Consider the following 23,050-nt stretch of genomic DNA (forward strand, 5'->3'; position numbering starts at 1 on the left):
AGCGACTCTCCAGTGCCCTGTGACAAACATGAAGGTGGAGCTGCACTGCCTCCTTACACAAACCCCCATACACTGATATCAGAACGGCCAAGAGAGTGGTGAATATTAGCCGATTCCTGATGTTAAACAACATGACATCAGAAATTCGAGGGTACACACAAAGAAATACAAGCAAGAGACAAATTTCATCAGTTATTGGCCCACTAAACCGCAACATTTGTCTGCTTTCAAGTCAGAAAAACATATTTTTCTACAAATAAAAACTACATATTCTGCCACTGCTTATTCCAACCCTCAACTGGAATTATACTGAATTTTGCAATCATGTATCATGCAAAACTTTATACACATTTCCTATTTGTCGGGCTGCAAATTATATTTATTCTCATTTAGTCAATAAAATGCATAACAATGTAAGACTGTCCTCGACCAAAGAAATTCTTGGTCGACCAGTCGAATAGCTGATTTAATCGACAGATCTGTAAAACTGAGTTTCTCCACAAAGAATCACACAAAAGCACCACTTTTAATCTTGTGTTTACCAGAGATGAGCTCATACGTTTCTAGGAAATAAGTCATTCAGCGTGAAAAAAGCATAGACCAAAACGACCGATAAGTCCAATCGACTAAGAGGGGGCAGCCCTAAAATAATGACAATGACGAAGATTTCTCAGTCTGATAAGCAGCCAAAATCCTACTGCAGTATGTCTGATGAAGGCAGGCTGAAAGATTGGTGGGCCAGTTTTATGGCAAATAGCTCATCCTTCTGTGACCAGCATAGATGTTGGAAGAAAATCTGAATACGTTAGGGCTGCACAATATATTGTGTTTTTTTATTGTCGTCTCAATGCAAACTTGCACGATTCGTATTGCACTTTTTTAAAGTTTTTTTTTTTAGTCAGTTGAAAGAGAGCATCAGCGGAAAACTATCCTTTAAAATCTATCCAACTATCATTCTTTTTTATCGGTGCTTTTTGTGTTCAGCTCAGTTTGTTCAACAAAGGAATGTTGGAAATAATTTCCTTTCATTTTTTAATTCAACAAGCAATTTGTTGTATTTTAGCTTAGCATACTGAAAGCGGCAGATTAGGCAGAACTGAGTACACTTTAATATCTGTTTATTTATCGCAAGTAATATCATTATCCCGATATTCAACATTATTGCATATTGCGATATTAATGTACTGACATTATTGCTATTACACATTTATATAAAAAATAAATACTAGAAGATCATCATCAGATTCTTTGAACTCATCGATATCGCATTACAATCTTAATATTTCTGAAGCTGTAACCTGCAAAGATTCGTAGTTTTACTTATATAAACTAGTGACTTTCTATATTTAAGCTAATTGACTAATCAACAACTTGTCTTTGGAGTACATAAATGGAAACTTTTGGATCTCAACTAAAATTCAAAGTAAAGATCTGTGGGCTTGACTAAAGCTTGGCTAGGAATCATACATTTGTAATGATGCACCTGCCAAAGGATCTGTGGAGGGTTTCAAATACTTTAACATCACCGTTGCTGTTGTAGAAACTATAAACTACAAACTGATCTGATGCAATACAAATAAATTAACACAAACATGGACTATAACAACACTAAGGCTGCACAATTGATCAAAATTTTATCGAAGACGCGATATGGCCTACTGCAACTTTCAAATCGAAGGAAGCGCAATATTGAAATGTGTGTCAAAATACCATTTTAAATTAAATATTGTCATGCTGCAGAGATGTTTTGGGCTACACGTCATATTCTACAGACTAAAGAAAACATGTTCGTTTGATACAGATCCCCGCAAAAAATCTCCCCTCAATCATTTTAATATGTTTCTCAATGAAAATGAGAATAATGATGTAAAAATGATCATTCATATCGTATCGCAATTGCAGCATCAGTCAAAATAATCGTTAAACCCCCAAAAAACACAGACATTAGGATGTTGAATACAGGTTTACAATCCATCCACTTACAGGCACCACCAGCAGCGGTGGTGGTGGTGGAGACTCCGGGGGCAGAGAGCCAAAGTGCTTCAGTAGTTTCATTCGCTGCGTCAGATTCATGATGTTGTTGTCTTCTTCTTCTGCTAAAATAAACACCCGCTGACTATTTCAGTCACTTTAGTCTGACCATGTAGTCCGTATCTCAGCAACACACGGTCACTGATGCATGCAATAATCCACAGAAAGAGGCCACAGGACACTTCAAAAGTATTCAACTTAAAATCTAGAAAATGAAAAAGTAATAAATTGACATTCCTCTGCTTCCAACAGACGGGTCATGTCATGTGTCCAATGATGTGTATCCTCAGTTATTCCCTCTCTGACGGGATCATAAAGTCAAATAGGTCCACTTGCTCCCACTGTCAGTGGTATGTGAGTGTCTTGGTTAACTTGTAGTCTTTCCCACCGCAGCAGCAGCAGGTCCCGGGCTGTTGGCTGAGTTTCAGTCTGCTGGCTGCTATGGTTACGTCGGGGGAATGAGAGCACTGGGCTGTTAATAATTGACGGGCTGTTTGCTACACTATAGGTCTGCTTGTCCTGAGTAAAGTTTCCTGGGTTCCTACACAGGCCCTGCTGTGTTTTCAGGACCAGGAAATGACACTGTGGCGACACAGAGCTTCGATGGCATCTCTCCTTCATGGTTGACATTAGCGCACGCCCCAAAGCATGGGTGTGCTGCAATCTTTTTTTTCCAGTTTGACTCTGATTACCAGCGCCCTGCCTAGTCAAGAGTCACCGTGACTTGTACTTGACTTGTTTTTTACCAGGAGGAGACACAAAGAGGAGGAGCAGTTTAGCACCTGAAGGGTGTTCAGAAACATTATCAAACAGCTTATAGCTACAGCCGTAAGCGAGCTACAGAGGGTAGAGTGGTCGTCCTTTAACTGCAAGGTTGGCAGTTTGATCCCCGGCTACTACTGTCTGCATGTCGTAGTGTCCTTGAGCGAGACACTGAACCCCAAGTTGATACCCGGGCGCTTTAGAGCAGCACTGCTCCTAAGGATGGGTTAAATGCAGAGGTTAACCTTCATGTATGTACCTGTATGTATATGACCAGCCCAGTCGCACAGCAATTCATGAAATAGTCATGATATTTGATGTATTAATTCGTGTACATGGACACGAATTAAAAAAAAAATTCGTGAGGGTCAGCACGAGATCAATCCGTATGTAATCCATGTAATTGTGAAATGGGGAATATAAAGAGCGGTGAACGCCGCATAGGGAGGAAATCGGGGTGGATGTGTGGATCTAAAACACAGGACTTTCATCCCGGAGACCGGCGTTCGTGTCCCATCTGAAACCACGAGTCAAAGTTGATTTAGTTGTCACGTAACTTCCGTACTTAAGTTACGACACTTCCAGAGTTATTTTAACCCAAACTGCGATCTTTTCCTGAAACTAATTAAGTAGTTTGTTGCCTTAACCTAACCAAGATGATCTATTCCTAAACCTAACTAAGTAGTAAGACCGGAGCAGAAATTGAAATGCGCATCACATTTGAAGGAAAAAGCAGGAAAAATATGTTGTTGAAAGTCGTGCTGAGCGTCACGAAAAAAAGGGAAATTCGAGTTTATGTACACGAATCAAATAGATTCAATTTTGTGACTATTTCACAAACTACCATGAGACCGTGTTGCTATGACAAATAGGATAAAGTTTAAATTTCAGTTTATCAAATCGTAAACCAGAGAACGACAATCACAGATTGGTGTCTGGACTATACAAAAATTGGCAGTTTAAAAACAAATGGTAGACAAATGATCCTCGGCTTGGGTTCATCCAGGTGGAACAGCTGGCCTCCGGTCAGCCAGGGCACCCACTGCTGAATTATTAATCGGTCTGAAGAAAACAGAGAATGGCCGGCAACCACTAATGTTACTAAAACAAACACTCAGTGAAGGTGTGCCCCCTCTGGTAGGTAAATAAACACTCATTCCTGTGTCAAGGCTTTCCAGCAGTAGAACCACCTCAGAGGACAATCTGTCATTTTAAGCTGAGGCCACTCCTGTTGGCCGAGCAACATGCAAACTTACAACTCCACCTGTACCTTGTTCCACCAAATGAATACACCTACGCCTACTTTTACGCACACATAGCTGGAATTCTTCAACCGTGCATCACGCAAACAGGCTACTCTAGTAAACATTAATGAGTGAGACAGACGTAAAGCTCTGAGAGGGCTTCAACATACTGTACAGCAGTTAGTGGTTAATGAGGAATAGCAAAGCTTCCTCCTTCTATGTTCAGCGATTTGAAAGACAAATACTCCGGAGGGTTACAGAGCGGCTGTAATTACACAGCCGGGCGGCCAGAGCTTTGTAGTTTCCACTCACAGTGGAGTTACTCATGGCATGCACTGTCAACAGTGTTTAAGTACTGCAGAGCAAACACCCACTTTATAGCTACCTGGACTCACATACAGATGTCTTCACTTAGGTTATGTGGACATACACACACACAAACACACACTACGGAGAACTGGCTTGTAGATGAATTTTGATTTACTCTTTAAAGTGACAATCCTTAAGATTTCGGTCCTGGTTGATTTAGAATGTATCTTTTAGTGAAAACAATGCTTAGAGTTTAGCAGTCTGGAGTCGTTTCGTTGATACATGAGCATAGAAATAGAATAAAACAATTATATTTCTATGTACATGAGCTTCTGGTTTTCAGAATTGTGTGCATAGTTCCAGTTTTAGTGTGTATACAATGGAGAAAAAGGTCACCCCAGACACCCAGTTCATAATAATGCAAATATACACCGATCAGCCATAACATTAAGACAGCATGGGGCACCCTGACCGGTCTGCGGCTACGCAGCCCCGTACGCAACAAACTGCGATGCACTGTGTGTTCTGACACCTTTCTATCGGAACCAGCGTTAGCTTTTTCAGCAATTTGAGCTACAGTAGCTCTTCTATTGGATCGGACAACACAGGCCAGCCTTCGCTCCCCACGTGCATCAATGAGCCTCGGGTCTGACCCTGTCGACAGTTTAACCGGTTTCCTTCCTCGGACAGCTTTTGGTAGGTCCTGACCACTGCAGACCGGGAACATCCCACAAGAGCTGCATCCCACCCACCGCCAGATGCCATTGTAACGAGATAATCCATGTTATTCACTTCACCTGTCAGTGGTCTTAATGCTATTGCTGATCGGTGTATAAATACTTTCATCAGTGGGCCATAGGCTCAATCACTTATCTGATTCAGCGATAGATAGCGACTCACTTTACAGATATTAAATGGAAATCTTTGAGTTTGCCACTTTAACAATTGAAAGTCAATGCAAAAAATGTCTTTATCAAAAATGCTGTTATGAATAAAACTTAAAAGGATACAGAGAACAAATAGAAATGCAACTAAGTGGACTGTGAAATGTAATACAACAACATGTGCATTGTGTGCAACGTAAAGCTGCCTGGAGGGTAATGGAGCATGTTGTTCACAGTCTCAAGCACATAACCTCTAGTCTGTCAGTTGGCGAATGCTTGTTAAATTATGACGGGTGGAAGTAACAAAAAATAATTTATAAAGATGGAGGTGATGAAAATGCATGTTAATTGAAAATTGGAGCAATAAATGATCAAGTGATTTGATTAATTCAAAGCTGATTTGACTAAAACAGTTGTGATATGATGAAAACAGGGCCATGTTTCATAATTTTTCCCATCTTACACTCATCATTTACAACACAAAATTTGTTTTTGATTGACATTTTGGGCGGAAGTAACAAATATTGCGTGCTGTGAGCGATAACTGTCAGGTGGGTGTTGTGAATGATGAATAGTCGACAGTTGATTACCAGATCGACACTGTTTAAAATAAAATGTCAATCAACTTTCTCACAACAATTGACAATTTATCACTATTTTTCAATTCACATACATTTTCCTCACTTCCATTATTAATTCATAAGCATTTTAAATTTTTTTTTTGTTACTTCTACCCTTGAGGCCACTTTCCTTAAATAATAAATGCTAATTTTATGTTGTGAATGACGAATGATGAATGTAAGATGGTGAAAATGATGAAAAATGGCTCTGTTTTCATCATATCACAACTGCTTTAGTCAAATCAGCTTTGAATTAATCAAACCACTTAATAAGTTATCACTCCATAAATAAGAAAAAATAAATTAATCTGACTTTTTTAATGATCTATATTAATTAGAGTTAAGCGATATGATGAATATATACCGTGAGACAATGACATTTGTTAAAAGTCTGAGTTTTTGGCACAGTGTTCATAGGTATCCATCCCTTTAGTATCAACAAGAAGGACTACTTTATAGCAATATTATATATTTTTTACATGGCAACAATTGCTCAATTGATAATACTTAGGCTTACACCACAATAGAGAATTTTATCCATACCACCCACAAAAACACACAACTCCCTTCAAGGAGAGAAAGCCAAAATCTGGGGCTCAGATCTTAAAAACAACTCTAAAGTCAAAGGGAACTTTCCACAACATGTGAGCCATCAGTCTGAATGCATTAACTCATCGTCCTTAATCAAGCTGTAAATCAGTAAATATAGTCTGATTGGAGTCAAGGGGAAGGAAGACGCAGATGTTCGGGAATGCAAAGTCGAAACTATTGTGAAACTTCCTGGCAGGCAGGTAGAAACTTGCATGTGTGGCAGAACCAGAAAGGTGAGGAAAGTTGGACTTGCAGCTGACAGTCACCAACACAAATACATAGCTTACAAAACAAGATACACACAGAAATGTTACAGTATCAAATACCCTGTAAATTCTGTAAACCACAGACCAACATATGCTATTTAATGAACCCGACACCACGATAACAACCACAGCTGACATTTAGGCCTATACTTATCCTCATAATTAATGAAGCTATCAGGCTTTTAGTCCTGTAAACATCCAGTCATAAGCTGCCCTGTTAACATTTTTAAGCAACATTATTTATTCAACGTTGTCTTTAACTGTCACTCTTTGTTTTATTTTTTTTATATATTCTATTGTTGTTGCTATTTACTGCTTATTTTTTTGTTATTCATTGGTTTATTTATTTATTTTTACTTGTATTATTTATTTTTGTTGTTTTATTATTACTATTATTATTTTTATTATTATTATTATTATTATTTATTTATTGTTTTATTTTTCTTAGTTTAATTTAACTTCATTTTAAAGCGTTCTGAACTAACGTTACATCCCCTGTATGAAAGGTGGTATTTAAATATATCTTATTTATTTATTGTTTTATCGCACAGTATTTGCACTTGTTTTAATTTGCTTGATTTAATTTAGCTTTAAAACATTTTTGAAATACAGCCCCTGTATGAAAGGTGCTATATAAATAAAGTTTTATCAAAGCTAACATTATTAATCTTATTTATTTATTTATATATTGTTTTATCGCGCAGTATTTGCACTTGTTTTAATTTGCTTAATTTAATTTAATTTAATTTAACTTTAAACCATTTTTAAATACAGCCCGTCTGAAAGGTGCTATATAAATAAAGTTTTATCAAAGCTAACATTATTAATCTTATTTATTTATTTATATTTATAATTTAATTTAATTTAATCATAGTGAAATACAGCCCATGTATGAAAGGTGCTATATAAATAAAGTTTTATCAAAGCTAACATTATTAATCTTATTTATTTAATTTAATTTAATGTAATCATTTTGAAATACATCCCCTGTCTGAAAGGTGCTATATAAATAAAGTTTTATCAAAGCTGTGGCTGTCTAACTTAACACATATTATAATGTTTTCTTTAAAGTTAGTTCAGTAAAAGGTTTCACTTGTTAAAACTTGAACTTCTCCTTCCTCTCCCCAGACTGCTGATGTTTGTTTGACAGCCATGCTTTACCTGTGTACAAGGAAACAAGCAGAGAATCTATAACTTACCTGTAAAGGTGTGAACTTCCGGTCTGTACTGTGTTTGTTGTCTGTCCAACTTCTAAACTCAAACTGTCGAATTCCTCTTTAAAAGTTATACTCGCTCTGCGTGTCTTTCTCCAGGAGTTTGAAAACCTTCTCCTCAATCTTCCTGAAGACAGGTGAGGACTGGAGGAGGAGGAGGAGTGGCTCAGGTAGGTACAGGTGAGTTTCACGACGTCATCACGCGAGGGCAGCCGCGTCACTGACAGGAAGTTGGTCCGCCTCATAAATAAATCCTCCACCCAGTTTTGGTTGCGATAAGATATCCTTTTTTCCCCCTCTCATTTCTTTATTTAAGAAAACATAGTTACTCTCCATACCAATGGTACATATACAAAGTAAAAATATTATAATAATAATAATAATAATAATAATAATAATAATAATAATAATTGTAATACAGAAATATTAAATTGAAATATAAATACAAATAAAAATAAAGCATCAGTGGTCCATAAAAATTCTTGTGGTTCTTGATAAAAAATGTCCAAAATTTGGTTTGGAGTCCGCTCATCTTTTCTTGTGAATGTGGAAATTTTCCCACTAATAAATTTAAATGTACAAAAAAAAGGAAAACATATTTTCCTTCTCATTACCTTCAAAACAAATAAAAATGTCTTTATCTTGAAATTGAATTGTTTGTATCTTTTTTTCCTTCTATTTTTCCCACCTCTCATTTCTTTATTTAAGAAAACATAGGTACATTAACAGTATGTACACACAAATTAAAAACGTAATAATAATAATAATAATAATAATAATAATACAGAAAAATTAAATTGAAATATAAATGCAGATAAAAATAAAATATCAGCGGCCCATAAAAAAAAATCAATCAAACCCATAATTAATTTTATTCGCGCTCTTATTCTTGTGGTTCTTGATAAAAAAAAGTCAAAAATTTGGTTTCGAGTCCGCTCATCTTTTCTTGTGAATGTGGAATTTTCCCCACTATATATTTTTTTAACCATATGTACACACAAAACTGTCCATACCAATGGTACATATACAAAGTAAAAACATAATAATAATAATAATAATAATAATAATAATAATAAAACAGAAATATTACATTTAAATATAAATACAAATAAAAATAAAGTATCAGCGGTCCATAAAAAAAATCAATCAAACCCCTAATTAATTTTATTCGCTTTCTTATTCTTGTGGTTCTTGATAAAAAATGTCCAAAATTTGGTTTGGAGTCCGCTCATCTTTTCTTGTGAATGTGGAATTTTCCCCAATAAAAAAATCTAAATGTACAAAAACAAAAAGGAAAAATATTTTCCTTCTCGTTACCTTCAAAAACATATAAAAATGTATTTATCCTGAAATCAAATTGTTTGCCCAGTTTTCCTTCTTAAGTAATGTTGAATATCTATGCCAAAAATTCTGGTATACATACGGTGAAACAATAAATATCATAGATTGTTTCTTCTTTTAGTTCAGTGTAAAATATATCAATTCTAATGTCTCTTGTGTCTTTTTTGTTGGATATATACAATGTCATATTTTAAAGAAAACTGCTTTGAATTTATTACTGACACAAAATTTGTCCCCAACTAGCCACATTTTCTGCCAATTAATTTCCCCTTAAATAACAGATGTCTTTCACTTGAGTAAAATTAATATAACAAATGAATAGGAGGTGCAGTGTTTCTCAGGCGAAACTAAGCATTATGTGTGATTGTCAGTCAATTTATGTCTTAATATTGACTTGTTTTGCTTTGAAAAAAAGGAAAGTACAACGGGCAGCCTAAACTTTACAAATGATACAGTAAAACCACTGAACTTTATTTTATGACAGTTTACTTCATTAAATTACATATTTCCCCTGTGCTTTATTGTGCTTTATTGTTATATGAAGGGAACTTGAGATACAAATATATTTTAACAAAGAACACTATATAAATCTATGTTCCCAGAGTTCCCCATATATAGTAATTAGTACATAAGTTATTTAAATTTAGCTCCATGCAACATTAAAGTGATGAACACATTACTGCATAAATAATTATAATCCAATAACATGTATTATTCTGAAATGGGCCGTTCACTCTAATGAAAACCTTTACTTTTGAAACTTATAAGTATTTTTTGATGCAAATGCTTTTGCACTTTTTTTAAAAGTAAAATTTTGAATGCAGGACTTTACTTTGTAACAGAGTATTTCCACACATACAGTGTGTAGTATTTAGTGACATCTAGTGGTGAGGTTGCAGATTGCAATCAACTGAGTCACCCTCCGTTTACTCCTCTCTTTCGGAAAGGTTTGGAGAACTACGGTGGTCTTCAGGTAAAGTAAAAACATGAACGGCTCACGCTAGAGCCAGTGTTTGGTTTGTCCGATCTGGGCTACTGTAGAAACATGGTGGAGCAACATGGCGGACACCGTGAAGAGGACCTTCTTTGTTTCAGATTACACTAATGAAAACATAGTTATGAATATTATATTACATTTCTGCTAATAGATTCCCCAAAATCCTACACACTGTTCCTTTAAGTATAAGATGTGAGTACTTCTTCGACCACTACACCGATGCACACATGCCTAAAAGTCCACAGTAAACCTCCAGGAGTCGGGACCAAAGACCTTTCCCAATGAGCAAAACACTCAGTTTCAGCAATCTTCAAGTTTTTATTTGTTTACAAAGTTAAGATTGCAATTTCATATAGTCCTTCCTTTAATGAGTAGAAAACCTTTTTAAAGAATTAGTCGAAAGGCACAAATTTTACAATATATACATTTGGATCTAAATTATAAATATATAGAAAACAAAAGCACAACCCAGAATAAAAGTGCTGAACACAGTTTCTTTTTTTTTTCTTTTTTTTACAGAAAAAATAGGCTTTGTTTAAAAATACATACAATCAGTAGCATGTTTTTTGTTTCATTTTTTGTTAGCAATAAATTATTTTTGAGAGTGATAACATGAATGTAATATGCAAACGGTGGAGAAACGAGAAGGATGGTTACAGTATACACAGAGCTATCCATCAAAGATCGGAAAAACAACAAGCTTGCAACGCTCAATCATAACCCACAAGAGAACAGTAACTTGATTATGCCATTCTTAGTGCAAAATGATGATAAAACGATAAAAGGCCTACTTACACTATTACTACGAATCTTAAAAAGAAAACAAAGCTTTTTCTTCCTAAAAATACGGTCCATATCCCTCAAATGCATAAAGCTTTATTTGTGTGACGATAAAACAGAATTGAAGGCAAATCTTTTTGCAGACTGCTGTCTGGGAATGTGCCTGATGAGGAATATTCAAAGCAAAATTAATGAGGGTACCAGGAAAGCATGCTATATATTAAGATGCTGCAAGTAAAAAGAAGCGTTAACAAGAATCTGAGATACTTAAACCTAAAATCGGTTACACTGAGGGAGGGTGAAGGCTTCGACAGATTGCACATATCAGTATAACCCAGGTGCGAATCGACTCAAAAATCTGTCAGCTTTAACATGAATTAAATGTCCAACACAAATAAAACAGAAAAATAATGTTCCTTAAAAAGAAACAGCTGTTGATCTTTGCCCTAAGAAGGCATAAACACTTAGAATCACTGACATGTTCACAAGGACAAACAACAAACCCATCACATTAAGTCTAAAACATAAATACAGCAAGAGTCACAGCACAGAGTTAAGAACAAAATAGCACATGTACTGGTTAGTTTCACCACTGTTAGAAGGGGAAATGATATATTTCTGCTAACGCCCCGCCGTTACACCTCTGGTTTCTTCCTGAGATTGATAAAAGGTCTGATATCTTTAGAGCCAGTAACTTTAGGGGTGTCTGTGGAATACTTTGGTATCTCTCTGCAAACTGAAGGCCCGACAAAAGGTCTACGAGTTGGAGAAACAATTTGAGAAAAAGCAAAACTGACATGAGCAGAAATCAATCCAGACACTGTACAGCAGTACAGAACAGTGCAATCTTATTTGGTGGCAGATTATAATAGAATTTGTTTTATAGTAATCTTGAAAACTAGAAACTTCCCTGACCAAACATTTCGTTGACTATTCTAATAAGCAGGATAACATATCTAAAATCTAAATATCCCTTAAATATAAATAACAATAACTTTTATAATAACGATGACTAAAACATCAAGAACGCATTGCGCTCATCCCGTGAAAACGTACTATACAAAGGTTGTATGCATTTCAGAATCTGTTTTAACTAAAAGACCATGAAGCACAACAGAAATAAGAAGATTCATACCATGCAAAGGTAACCACAAAGCTTCGCCTGTTGAGCGTAAACAGTACTTAGGCATTTCTGTTTCACAACAAATGTAGAATATGGTTTTATTGCTTTTTGATCACTTGAACTTATCCCGGCATTTTTGTCATGAACCAACTACAGTGCATCGTTTTCACACAAAGATGGCCAGATCTCACAGGTTTTTAAATATCATACACAGTGAACATCACAAGTCTGCACGCAAATGTTTTTACAGTCTCGACGCCTGAAATGGAAACGCATTTCGATGTTTCGTTTTCAGACCTGAAGACAATAAAATTCTTTGTCGTCCACCGTACTTAAAGACTTAAAAACAAATTCATATGTTTGTTGGTCAAAATGACACAAAAACAACAACAACAAAGCACTCGAGACTTTCCTGAGAAATTCAAAATCAGATCAAACCAGGAGTCAACATCACTAAATGTTATTGTCAGCTTTAAAAATAAAAAGGGTGGTGATAAAATTTTTGGAAATTTTTTTTTATCCATGCTGCTCAATAATCCGCGCCATACTGACCATGTAGCACATCGTCGCATCAACAGGGACAGAAGGACACAGAAAAAAAGGACAGGTCTGCTCTTGTTTTAAGAGCAGCTACACAGACAATCATACGAGCACGTACAGGCTTAATGGAGGCTTCTTCCTGAAACCCACCACCAGCATAGTGTAACACAAACAATGACTGACTGAAGGGGCTAATAGTTAAATACAAATATACCATGTTTAAATTAAAATGAAAACCAACGCTCAAGAGTACAAATCTATACATTAGGCTACATGGATTTTTAAAGACTGCATTTATAGATTTCTCCAAAAGGCACTGTTTGCAACAGCAGACTGCTCTTCCTCTCCCTTTTTCCTCACACTAGTGTTCATACAAGCAGGGAGAGAAACAAGAGGGAGCATGTAGAAGAAAAAAAACTGAGGCATTTCATGGCTTATCAGCTAAAAGATTTCATCTGGGTTTTTTTTCTTTCATCCTCATCTTCCAGTTCGACGCTATCTTTTGTTTCACTCAAACCCAAGCCTTGCATACAGCCTTGTTTTAGTCAAGACGAACGGCCATGAAGCGAAGTAACAGTAAAGCAAAGTGTAAAAAGATGCGTTTTTTTTAACTGGCGTTTAGAGGTTCCAGCAACTTCACCAATCATACCTCGTAAAATCAGCAGCTAAAAGATTTCCACACCTCAATGGATGAGCTTTTGTTTTGACAGCTCGTATGTTCAATAAAATACAGTTATCACATGTTTTTTTTTGTGGTTTTTTTTAACAGCTGCCTTTCACTGTGGAGGACACACTTTGGTGCAGAAATCTGATATTGATGGAGCCCGCTGTCGCCTAAAGAGCCTCAAGCAGGTGAGAACGCTACAGGTGGGTAAAGAGAAGGGTGAGCCGAGCGCAGGACAGGCAGTGACGTGACTATAGGCCCTGAGGGGAGAGGGAGTAGGTCCGAGGGTGCGATCGTAGACAGCAGCAAACAAGACAAAATCTGCTTTTAAAAGACTAAATTACCTAACGAAAAAGTCCAGACGAGCTGCTGCTGTTCGAGCTCTTACTCTGGCCGGTATTTAATGACAGATTTGCGGTCCGGTTCCTGTAGCATGCTGTTCAGAGCCTCGCGTACGTCAAGAGCGACGGAGTGGCCGTTGGGTAACGGTAGCGAGTCTGACGGGGAGAGGAGATAGTTGGAAGAGAAGCGAGGGGAAGAGTTGGAAAACAAAGATGAGGACGAGGACGGGCTGGAGAAGAGAGAGGACGAGGACGATGCTGGGATGAGGCTAGATGCGGGCAGGAGGCCGGCGGGGACGTGTGGGACCAGGTTATTTGAGTTGGAGGACGTGGAGGAAGAGCAGGAGGAGGTAGAGGATGAAGGGCTGGCTTTCTGTGTGGGCATCTGCGGGGACAGGGGCAAGTCAAATAAATCTAACAAGTCTTGGTGGTTGTTGGCCAGCAGGTTCAGGTTCTGCTGCTGTGTTGCCTGCAGATGCTGCTGCTGCTGCAGCAAAAGAGGCTGCTGAATTTGTGCCGCGTGCTGGGCATTCGGTGCAGTCTGAGAGATCAGAGACTCCAGATTAAAGTCATCTCCGAATGCTGCAGCGTGTCCTGCCAGACTGTCCAGATTCAGCCCGACCTCCGTGCTGTCCGGGGAGGGAGACGGCGAGCCCACAGTCAGGTCCAAGATCTCATCCAGGGGATTCTTGGAAGACAAGTTGTGGGACAGTGTGGTCTGATGGAGTGGGAGTGATGGGTTCTTCCGCTGTGGGAAAGGGGAAAAGGACGGTGGGAAAAAATTGGAGAAATTGGAGCGGATGCTAACTGTGTTGGGGACAGCGCCCTGGTTGGGGGTGGTGGAATTGTTGGGCCAGCTGTTATGGGTCCTTTGCTGGGTTTGGCTGGGGTTTCTCTGTAAGGACAACAGGGGTAAGTTCTGCGAGGGTTGCTGTAAAGCGGACTGGGCTTGGGCTTGCAGTCTCTGCAGTTGAGAGATGCTCCCAGGTTGTGTCCTTTGTAGAGCGTTGGTTTGGTTCAGTTTCTGTTTGAGGATCTGGTTCTGGGCGAGGGACTGAGCGAGGGACTGGTTGAGCATGGGTTTCTGGTTGAACAGATTCGCCAGGAGGTGTTTGTTGTCCTGCTCCATCTTACGCATGCGATCCTCAGCCAGCTGCTGCTCCGCGGCCTGCTGCTCCCGCTCCTTTCGTCTCCTCTTTACCTCCTCGTCCATTTGCAACAGCTCCTCGCGCACACGGGGCACGCAGTTCTCTGGGATCTTGATACCTGGGAGAGACGAGGAGTACGGTCATGCCACAGTTATCAGTGAGGTAAATACTCAGAGACTTTTGTTAACTAAACCCTCAATAGAGATGTTCTCATGCTAATTTTTCCTTCCCGTTACCGATACCTGGACTTGCCTATCGGCCGACTAAAATATATATATTCTAGGGCTGTCAATCAATTAAAATATTTAATCGTGATTAATTGCAAATTAATAATATTTATAAAATCTGTGTGTAGTGCACAGAGAAAACAGACCACACACTGAATCTCCAGCGAGCGTCCTCATGCTGCTGGATTATCATGGATGTCAAACTCAATTGCAACATGTTGCGTGTTTCATAAGTGTCATTTAGTGTTCAACAGGAGTTCATAGGAGACACATAAAGAACGTGAGCGACAATTTCGTTTCCTCAATTTGTCATAAAGAAGTGTCAGCGCATATTTTACCATTGAAACTACTTACTGACAATCTGGTAATTCAAATTCACTTCGTCTCTTTTATCAATGTTTACAGAATATTCCTACCAGTGTTAAGTGTGACAGCTATTCTAAACACCAGTAAATAATGTGCACTGTGTAAGTGAACTGCATTAGTATGAGGAGGATGTACTGACCGACTTGCTTGTTGTGCTGTTTGGTTTTAAGGCGGACAATCTGCAGGATGCTAGAGCTGGTGATGTCAGACACCACATCGGATACGCGCTTCCACACACGCAACAGAGCTCCACACAGCATGTGGTACTGACGGAGGCGCATGCCCTGCAGACACTCCTGACCTTCCTCTATTTTCTTACACTTCCCATTCCTAAGAAAAGGACAGGAAAGAAAAAAAGTCAAATGCAGACAGCAAAAAGAGCCCACAAGTTTCTTGCATATCCCTCTTTCAGGAGGACTGTATGGCAGGTTGAGGGTCTGATGTTTTTATCCATCGTAGTGTTTAAACACAGCTCACTGGTAATCCGGTGACGAGTGCACATGTGAGACCTGCAGGTTATTTCTTCATGACTAGTTCTCAGGTGATTAAAACCACCCTGACTGAATCCTAATAAGCACCAGCCTGATTGGGTGCATTGAGCCATTAATCCCGAGGGATATTGTGGATTCCTACTCACCAGTTGGCATGGCTACACTTCTTGAAGGAGAAGGTGAACTGGTTCTCCCAGCTGTCCCTGGCTTCCTCTGGAGTCACCTGGAAAAGGAAATGTACAACACAAAAATCAGCAAAGAACTTTACTAGCACAGAAACAAAAGTCAGATCATAGTTTAATCTTGTTTATAATTACTGTCAAGAAGGTTAGGACTATTATCTCCCTTCCGTTTTTTTCCCCTTTTCTTTTTACATTTTTTTTTAAAAACAATATGTTTAAAATTTTCATTTTTCCACAACAAGAGAAACAATATAATCAATACAAACAACATCAGTCATCAATTCACCCCCACCCCTATATGTCTATAATGGAGAAGGAAGGAGAGAAAATAAATAAATAAATACAAATAAAATAAAAAAGGACAGCGGGAAACAAAACAATAAATAAATAAGTAAATTATTATTATTTATTTTTTTTAAATTGTATTAAGTATTCTTATTTTCTTTATTTAATTTTCACTTTTTATCTATTTATTCACAATTATTTGTATGTTTCTATATTTTAAATATTGATACACACTACAATTACGAGTAGTACTGATATTTTCTATACAGAGTCAATGTTTGGTTGTTCTTGTTGTCGGGTGGCGGGAGGTCCCTCTTCAAGGCCCCTGGGGATATTCATTTCACAACAAAAATGTGAAAAGACTTGTAATTTTATACTTATGTAATCTTTTTGTATTCCCAATAAAAAGATGAATAAAAACAAAACAAAAAGATGACTTCAGTGGGTTTATGGTAATCATCACCCTGTTGTTCATGTAGGGAAGGGAAACAGTTACAGCTTTAATGAACAACATGAATATAAAGGAATTTTATCCCCATTGACACTTTTAATTCTAACATCGATCATGTTTTTGTTAATGAGTTCTGTACTATACTGCCACATTATTCTGCTCTAGAGTACTTGAACATTGCCTGGTTCAGTACTCTTCCATGGCCACAAGGGGGCATCAGACTCCAGATATACTCCAAATAGCAATGGCAGAAAATGTCCTGAAAATGTCAAGCTTTGTCTTCAGTCAAACCTTCCCCATAATCAGAAAATGTTTTTTTTTTTTTTTTATTTGTATGCCTTTTTATTGCCATTTGGAAAAATCTAACTATAAACTCAAAAGACAATATTTGTGAAAATATAAGCAAGCTCAAAGATGACCTTTATAATATTAAGATGAAAGTAAAAATGATTTTTTTACCCCGTACTGTGTGGAGACATTATTCAATATATAGACAGGTTATAATAATTTTGGATTTTCAATTAGTTTGTATTTCATTTTAGTTTCAGTTTTTGTTTAGTTTCAGTTTTTATACATTTAGTTTTACAGTAGTTTTAGTTTGTTTTTGTAAGGTAGGTTTGTAGCTACATATACTGTACATACATGGTTGTACTGTGTAGGAATGGCCATAATGTTTAAATCTTTTGATTTGGGAGTCAACTTGAGTACTCTTTCACTGCCACACTCAGAAGAGAACAACCACAGTTGGTTAACATCAGACCTGGGCTGAAGAGCTTGGTGGTTAAATGGCATTTGATCTACTACAATATTTAAATCATGTTCTTGATATTTAATTCTACAAGACAGGACTGAAAGTGAAAAACCATTATGATTAATTATGAAGCAATTGCAGCATAGCGCCATCTCCTGGAAGGTCAAGTCTGTTCAATATCTGTGGTTCAATGTAGTAGACGGAAATTATTTTTTCCGGTTGTGATATATTACAGTTAAAAAAAATAAAACTGAAATGAACAGTTTTTTTTAACCAGGAAATATCGGTTCAGTTTTGTTTTCCTCGAAGGATATACAGCAGTTTTTATTTAGTTTCAGTTTACTAAGAATATTTTTGACTGCTTAGTTTTGTTTTAGTTTCAGTTTACGATAATAACCCTGGTATATAGACAGTGGTATACAGAGTATAAGCCAAACTGATTCATCAGCAGAGAGTTGAGCCAATTACCTTCCGGTAACGTTGCTGCAGGTTGTCCAGGCTCTCAGGGTGCGTCTGCTTGCCAATGTTGGGCTTGTAGACGATTAGGTTCTTTCCTCGTCCTTGCTCAGCTAGCAGCACACATGGGTGGTTACCTCGCAGCTGTGGAAAGTGAATTATGTGCACCGTCTTAATAAAATCTTTTCTGTGGACATCCATTGTGTCATCGCATTGCTATTCTGTGAGGTCTGTATTAACTAATAAATCATGTACATATATTGCCTCTTGCAGTGTACCTCAGGTTTTTATTTGCTTATTATAGCATTGACTAACCTTCAGGGACAAGTAGAACCCGTCGTCAGGACCGCTGAGCTTCAGTGACCTGTTGAAGGCCTCGTCCCAGGGCATGCCTCTGTCCACACTGATCTACAGGGGCAAAGAGGATCAGAGGCTAAAGCATGTGATGTGTGAAAGAGGGAAAACCAAGCAGCAATGCAAACACTCACTGCTGTCCTGAAGGTGAGACAGACTCTTGCATAGAAACTAGGGCTGTCAATCGAAAAATATAATATAATATAAAATATATAATGAATCACATGACTGTCCATGATTAATAGCTATTAATCGCAAATGAATCACACATTTTTATCTGTTCAAAATGTACCTTAAAGGGAGATTTGTCATGTATTTAATACTCTTAGCAGTGGACATTGGACAAATATGCTATATGCAAATGTATGCATATACAGTATTTATTATTGGAAATCAATAAACAACACAAAACAATGACAATGAATCACAGGTACTGCATTTAGCATTAAAAAAAATGCTCAAATCATAACATGGCAAGCCCAACAGGCAACAACAGCATGTGATTAACATAAAGTGGACAAAGTGTAAACCATGCCAGTTTTCCTCGACAAAATTTAGCGTAGGTTTGGAGCGTTATTTAGCCTCCTTCGCGACAAGCTAGTATGAAAAAGGTTGGTACCAATGGATTGCTTAGGTTTTTGAGTTTCATACTATTATCGCGTTAACTTTGACAGCCCAAATAGAAACCCAAAAGTACTTCTAACATTTAAAAACACAAAGATATCCAGTCTAAGTGAATAAGAATCAGTGTCTACCACAGTCATGCATGCACCCGACACTCTCTCTCTGTACTTGCTGAACTGGTCCTAGCTGTGCAGCATTCTGCCGGGCTGCCAACTTTAAAATGTCAAATGCAGGTTAGCCTGCAGCCGACAGCTAAAAGCAGAAGATATCTGTAATTATCCTGTTCCCACCTGCCACAGAGGCTCCTCAGCCCTGGGCTAAGCCTGTGTGATAACAGTCTGACTGCTGGCAAAGTGACATCAATCATCATATAGTGCAGAGATAGCTACTTGAGTTACCTCTGGGCCTGCAGGTCATGTGGAACATATTTCACACTTGTACCGGGTCTCTTTGTATGCAAATACTGTGCACAGTGCAAACCTTGTCACGGAACATCTGCATGAATTTATAGTCGTTGGTATTTGCTACCTGGGAAGATTGCTGAGCTACCATTATACTTTTCATTGTTTTGGTGTATTGGGAGCCTCGAAGCCAGACTGGATTTAATTCAAAAGAGAGAGCACAAGATTTGCATTTTTTTAGGCATTATGTATATTCATAGAATCACTTCTGGTGCGTGACGTGTTATGCTTCGCGATCAGCCTGGGTCTGTAAATGTGCCCATGCTCACCAGACTGTTGTCCTTCTGGTGGCCGCTATATCTTACACACAGACCACACACAGTATTGCTGATCTGTTCTTAGTTTGTGCAACATAATTCTTATTTTGGCTCCTTTAAAATAAGGCTGGGCATTGCAGGATGTCTCAAAATATGATACAATAATGATATTTTGCCCACAGTAATGATCTCAAAACACAGGAAGCCGTCTGACAATATACAGTACTTGACATGAGGTGATGAGGTGCCTACCTTATAGAGAACAACCTGTCCATCCTGAGGGTTTCCAACTGTCAAGAACGTTTCCTGTTTCTCCTCGTAAATCTCGTCGTTACCCGGGGCAAGGTCTGTCAGAGACGCAAGGAAAACCAAAATAATTACTAACATTAGAAGATTAAGAACCCGGAACCGTCTTTCTCTTTAAAATCAATCCCTTAAAGGCCAATCGCAATCCAATTTAAGATGTGCTGACAGACAATTGAAGAAAGGAACAATGACATTACTGATGTCATTGATTAATTACTAACATTGTTATATAGTCTTTTCTAATCTTTTTTGTGAACAACTTCTTATTAGTTCATGTTGACAGAAAAGAATATCATATTGTTATACAATATACCTTAACATAAATTGGTATGTCTGCACAAGCAGATTCAGGCGTACCTTCTAATCTTGTATTTTTTCTTTTGGTGGTGGGGGTTACGTTACATTTTGTATTTCGGATCACAAATTAAATTTGTGTAAAACCTAAAGCCATGCTGTGTTTTGAGTAACACTTGACCTCCATACCTAGGATTCCCATGTCATATTTGCCCTCCTTCTTATCCTTCTCGATTAGGTAGTCAAAGTTGTCGGTGAAGTACTGGAAGAGATGGTTCTGCTTGTGGACCTCCAGACCCAGGATGCGATTTAAGAACTTGGTGATGCTGCAGTCTGGGATAAAAGACACGACAACACAGAACCGTTAAAGCATCTGATTTTGTGGTGACCGATGAACAAAGAACACAGCTGAGTTCAATTTTGAAGTAGGTGGCCTGGGTCGATGTATTCATATTAAAAGGGATAGTTTGAATGTTTTGAAGTGGGGTTGTATGAGGTACTTATCCACAGTCAGTCTTTTACCTACAGTAGATGACGGTCTGCACACCCCGTTTGGAGAAGCAGACAGGAGTACCAGCACGGAAGCAAAACAAAAATCAATATCAGTTTAAGTGTACGCCATATTTAGAATATTTGCACTGCTTTACCTTGCTGTCAGACAGCCATTTATGATGGGAGAACTGAAGCTGTAATATCCATCTTTGCTCTCTTCAAAGCCACAAGACTCCATTGACAAAGACAGTAATTTTACCTCACATACCACAGGAGTTATTGGTCTACCGCTGCCTCGATCTGTTATCTAATTTGTGTTATTGTGTGACTTTGGTGAATCTGAGCTAACCGTTTAAAACTCTTAAGTCACACAATAACACAAACAAACTAACAGATCGAGGCTGCGGTAGACCAGCAACCCCCAGTGTTCTGCGAGGTAAAAATTACGTTTTTTGTGAATGGAGTCTGGTGGCTTTGAAGAGAGCGATATAACGGCTTCACTTCCCCATCAGAAAGGGCTGTCTGACAGCAAGGTAAAGTGGTGAAAAAATTCCATATAATTACACTTACAATGATATAGTTTTTTTTTTTTAGGTGGCTAAAATGTGTTTTGCTTCTGCCCTTGTCCACAACAGGACATTGCTTTGGACCCGTGTCTGTACTCCTGTCTGTTTCTCCAAGTTGTGGGCTATGGAAAGTACTTTATACAACTCCTCTTCAAAACATCCAAACTATCCCTTTAAGTATACTATACAATATGCCTGCATGCCTCTTGGGTACTCTACCTTTCTCAGTATTGATCCCAAAGCGAGACTCCCTACAAAAGATGCCCACATCCATCATTCCAATTTTCATGTCTGAAATAAAGAAAAACACAGTTGTTTTACAAATGAATCACAGTAAACTTTGTGCTGGTGAAGTTGTTCTCCATTTACAGATACTGGTGCTCAAACGTACCTCTGAAGAATATGCCTTCGCCCCCGGGGTAGCCTTTGGGAGGGGGCACCTTGTTCTCTATGTGGCCAAGGATTGCTTTGGTGATCTTATCTAGAGCCTTGGTACCATACTGCAAGAAAAGAGACATGTAATTAGTATAAACAAATACTCTCAGAAGGCCCTTTTAGCAATGCAAATTAACAGATCCTGTATTCAGCTAAAAGTGAGAAAAACATTTAATAGTTTAAGATAAAAAGAATCTTGTTTTCACACTCAGAAATTTGTTATGGTTGTTAAATTTGCCTACCTTGTTCTCAAAGTTGTACTTGCTCAGGTCTCTGGATTCTGTGGCTCTTCTGTCTCCATGAGTTAATGCACCCTGCAAAGTGGATTAGCAACAGTATTATTATTTGCATTAGCGGTATTAGGTTAACAGCCTTCAGAGCATCATCACACTAATACAGATGGACAAAGTGACGTGGGATGAATCTGTGTTTGCTATTGATCATCATTACACAACCTGACTTCACTGCTCAGCCCAGGGTGAGCATCAACTACGTATATATGGATACTAAAAAGTCATTATAGGATTACTACAACCGTACAGTAGATAATAGCGTGGACTTCTAGCCCTCTCATTCATAAATCCTGCTCTTTTAAATAGAAGAGATACAGTATTTAACGTGATTGTGGAGTGTATGTTATTGCATTAACTTTTTATAATTTGGCAAAATACAGAAATCCTTTAAAATGACATCACTACATATGAATGTTTGCCATGTTGAATCTCGACTTCAGGCACCACTTTTAATTACCTGAAAATCTACAACTATATTTAACAAATATGTTTAATAGTTCTGATAAAACTCTGTTGTTCACTAGTGATGTGTTTGGAACTACAGTACAGTTAAAGAACCAGATTTAACCTGTGATAGTAGTCTAATAGGGCAAACTTTTAAATGCAGGTACATTCACTCTGCATCAAACAGCAGCATGTGAAAGCTTCATCACACACACACACACACCAGACAGTGTGACTACACTAGTCTCTGCCCAAGGTGTCAAGAGGAAACGGAGGTGTGAAACTGAATTTTTTTCTTCAGCTGCCTACTGACATCAATAGGACTTCAAGCAACATTTAAGTGACAGAGAAATAAGACAAACATAATACAAGGCTCCTCGTCTGAACCAGGCAGCATCCTCTGGTTCTGAGAAGTCAAGCCAATGTGGAAGTGCCTTAAACTTGCATTCTTTCTAATATC

At 38.0% G+C, this 23,050-nt stretch overlaps 2 protein-coding genes across 6 annotated transcripts in view; both read right to left on the minus strand.

Annotated features, from left to right (window-relative positions):
• Positions 1–8,068, minus strand: part of tjp3 (tight junction protein 3) — a 31,732-nt gene extending 23,664 nt beyond the window's left edge. The window contains exon 1 of one of the 2 annotated variants that reach the window (XM_074635625.1): positions 7,907–8,068. Coding sequence is in view for 1 of the 2 variants with exons in the window: in XM_074635623.1 (XP_074491724.1) it covers positions 1,984–2,073 (90 nt within the window). In the remaining variant the exon portion in view is untranslated. Of the gene's footprint in view, positions 1–1,983; positions 2,406–7,906 lie in introns of those variants that run through there. The other variant, XM_074635623.1, reaches the window with a different exon arrangement.
• Positions 8,069–10,557: 2,489 nt separating this feature from the next.
• sbno2b (strawberry notch homolog 2b) overlaps positions 10,558–23,050 on the minus strand; it is an 82,760-nt gene continuing 70,267 nt past the window's right edge. For all 4 annotated transcript variants that reach the window (XM_074635640.1, XM_074635639.1, XM_074635642.1 and 1 more), the window contains 10 exons: positions 22,096–22,167; positions 21,810–21,918; positions 21,638–21,709; positions 20,550–20,693; positions 20,013–20,107; positions 18,380–18,472; positions 18,077–18,208; positions 16,086–16,162; positions 15,588–15,778; positions 10,558–14,973 (listed from right to left, as the gene is read on the minus strand). In XM_074635640.1, coding sequence (XP_074491741.1) covers positions 13,751–14,973; positions 15,588–15,778; positions 16,086–16,162; positions 18,077–18,208; positions 18,380–18,472; positions 20,013–20,107; positions 20,550–20,693; positions 21,638–21,709; positions 21,810–21,918; positions 22,096–22,167 — 2,208 coding nt within the window. In that variant the 3' untranslated portion in view covers positions 10,558–13,750. The remainder of the gene's footprint in view (positions 14,974–15,587; positions 15,779–16,085; positions 16,163–18,076; positions 18,209–18,379; positions 18,473–20,012; positions 20,108–20,549; positions 20,694–21,637; positions 21,710–21,809; positions 21,919–22,095; positions 22,168–23,050) is intronic.

This window comes from Sebastes fasciatus, chromosome 5, assembly GCF_043250625.1.
Source record: "Sebastes fasciatus isolate fSebFas1 chromosome 5, fSebFas1.pri, whole genome shotgun sequence".
Taxonomy (NCBI): Eukaryota; Metazoa; Chordata; class Actinopteri; order Perciformes; family Sebastidae; genus Sebastes; species Sebastes fasciatus.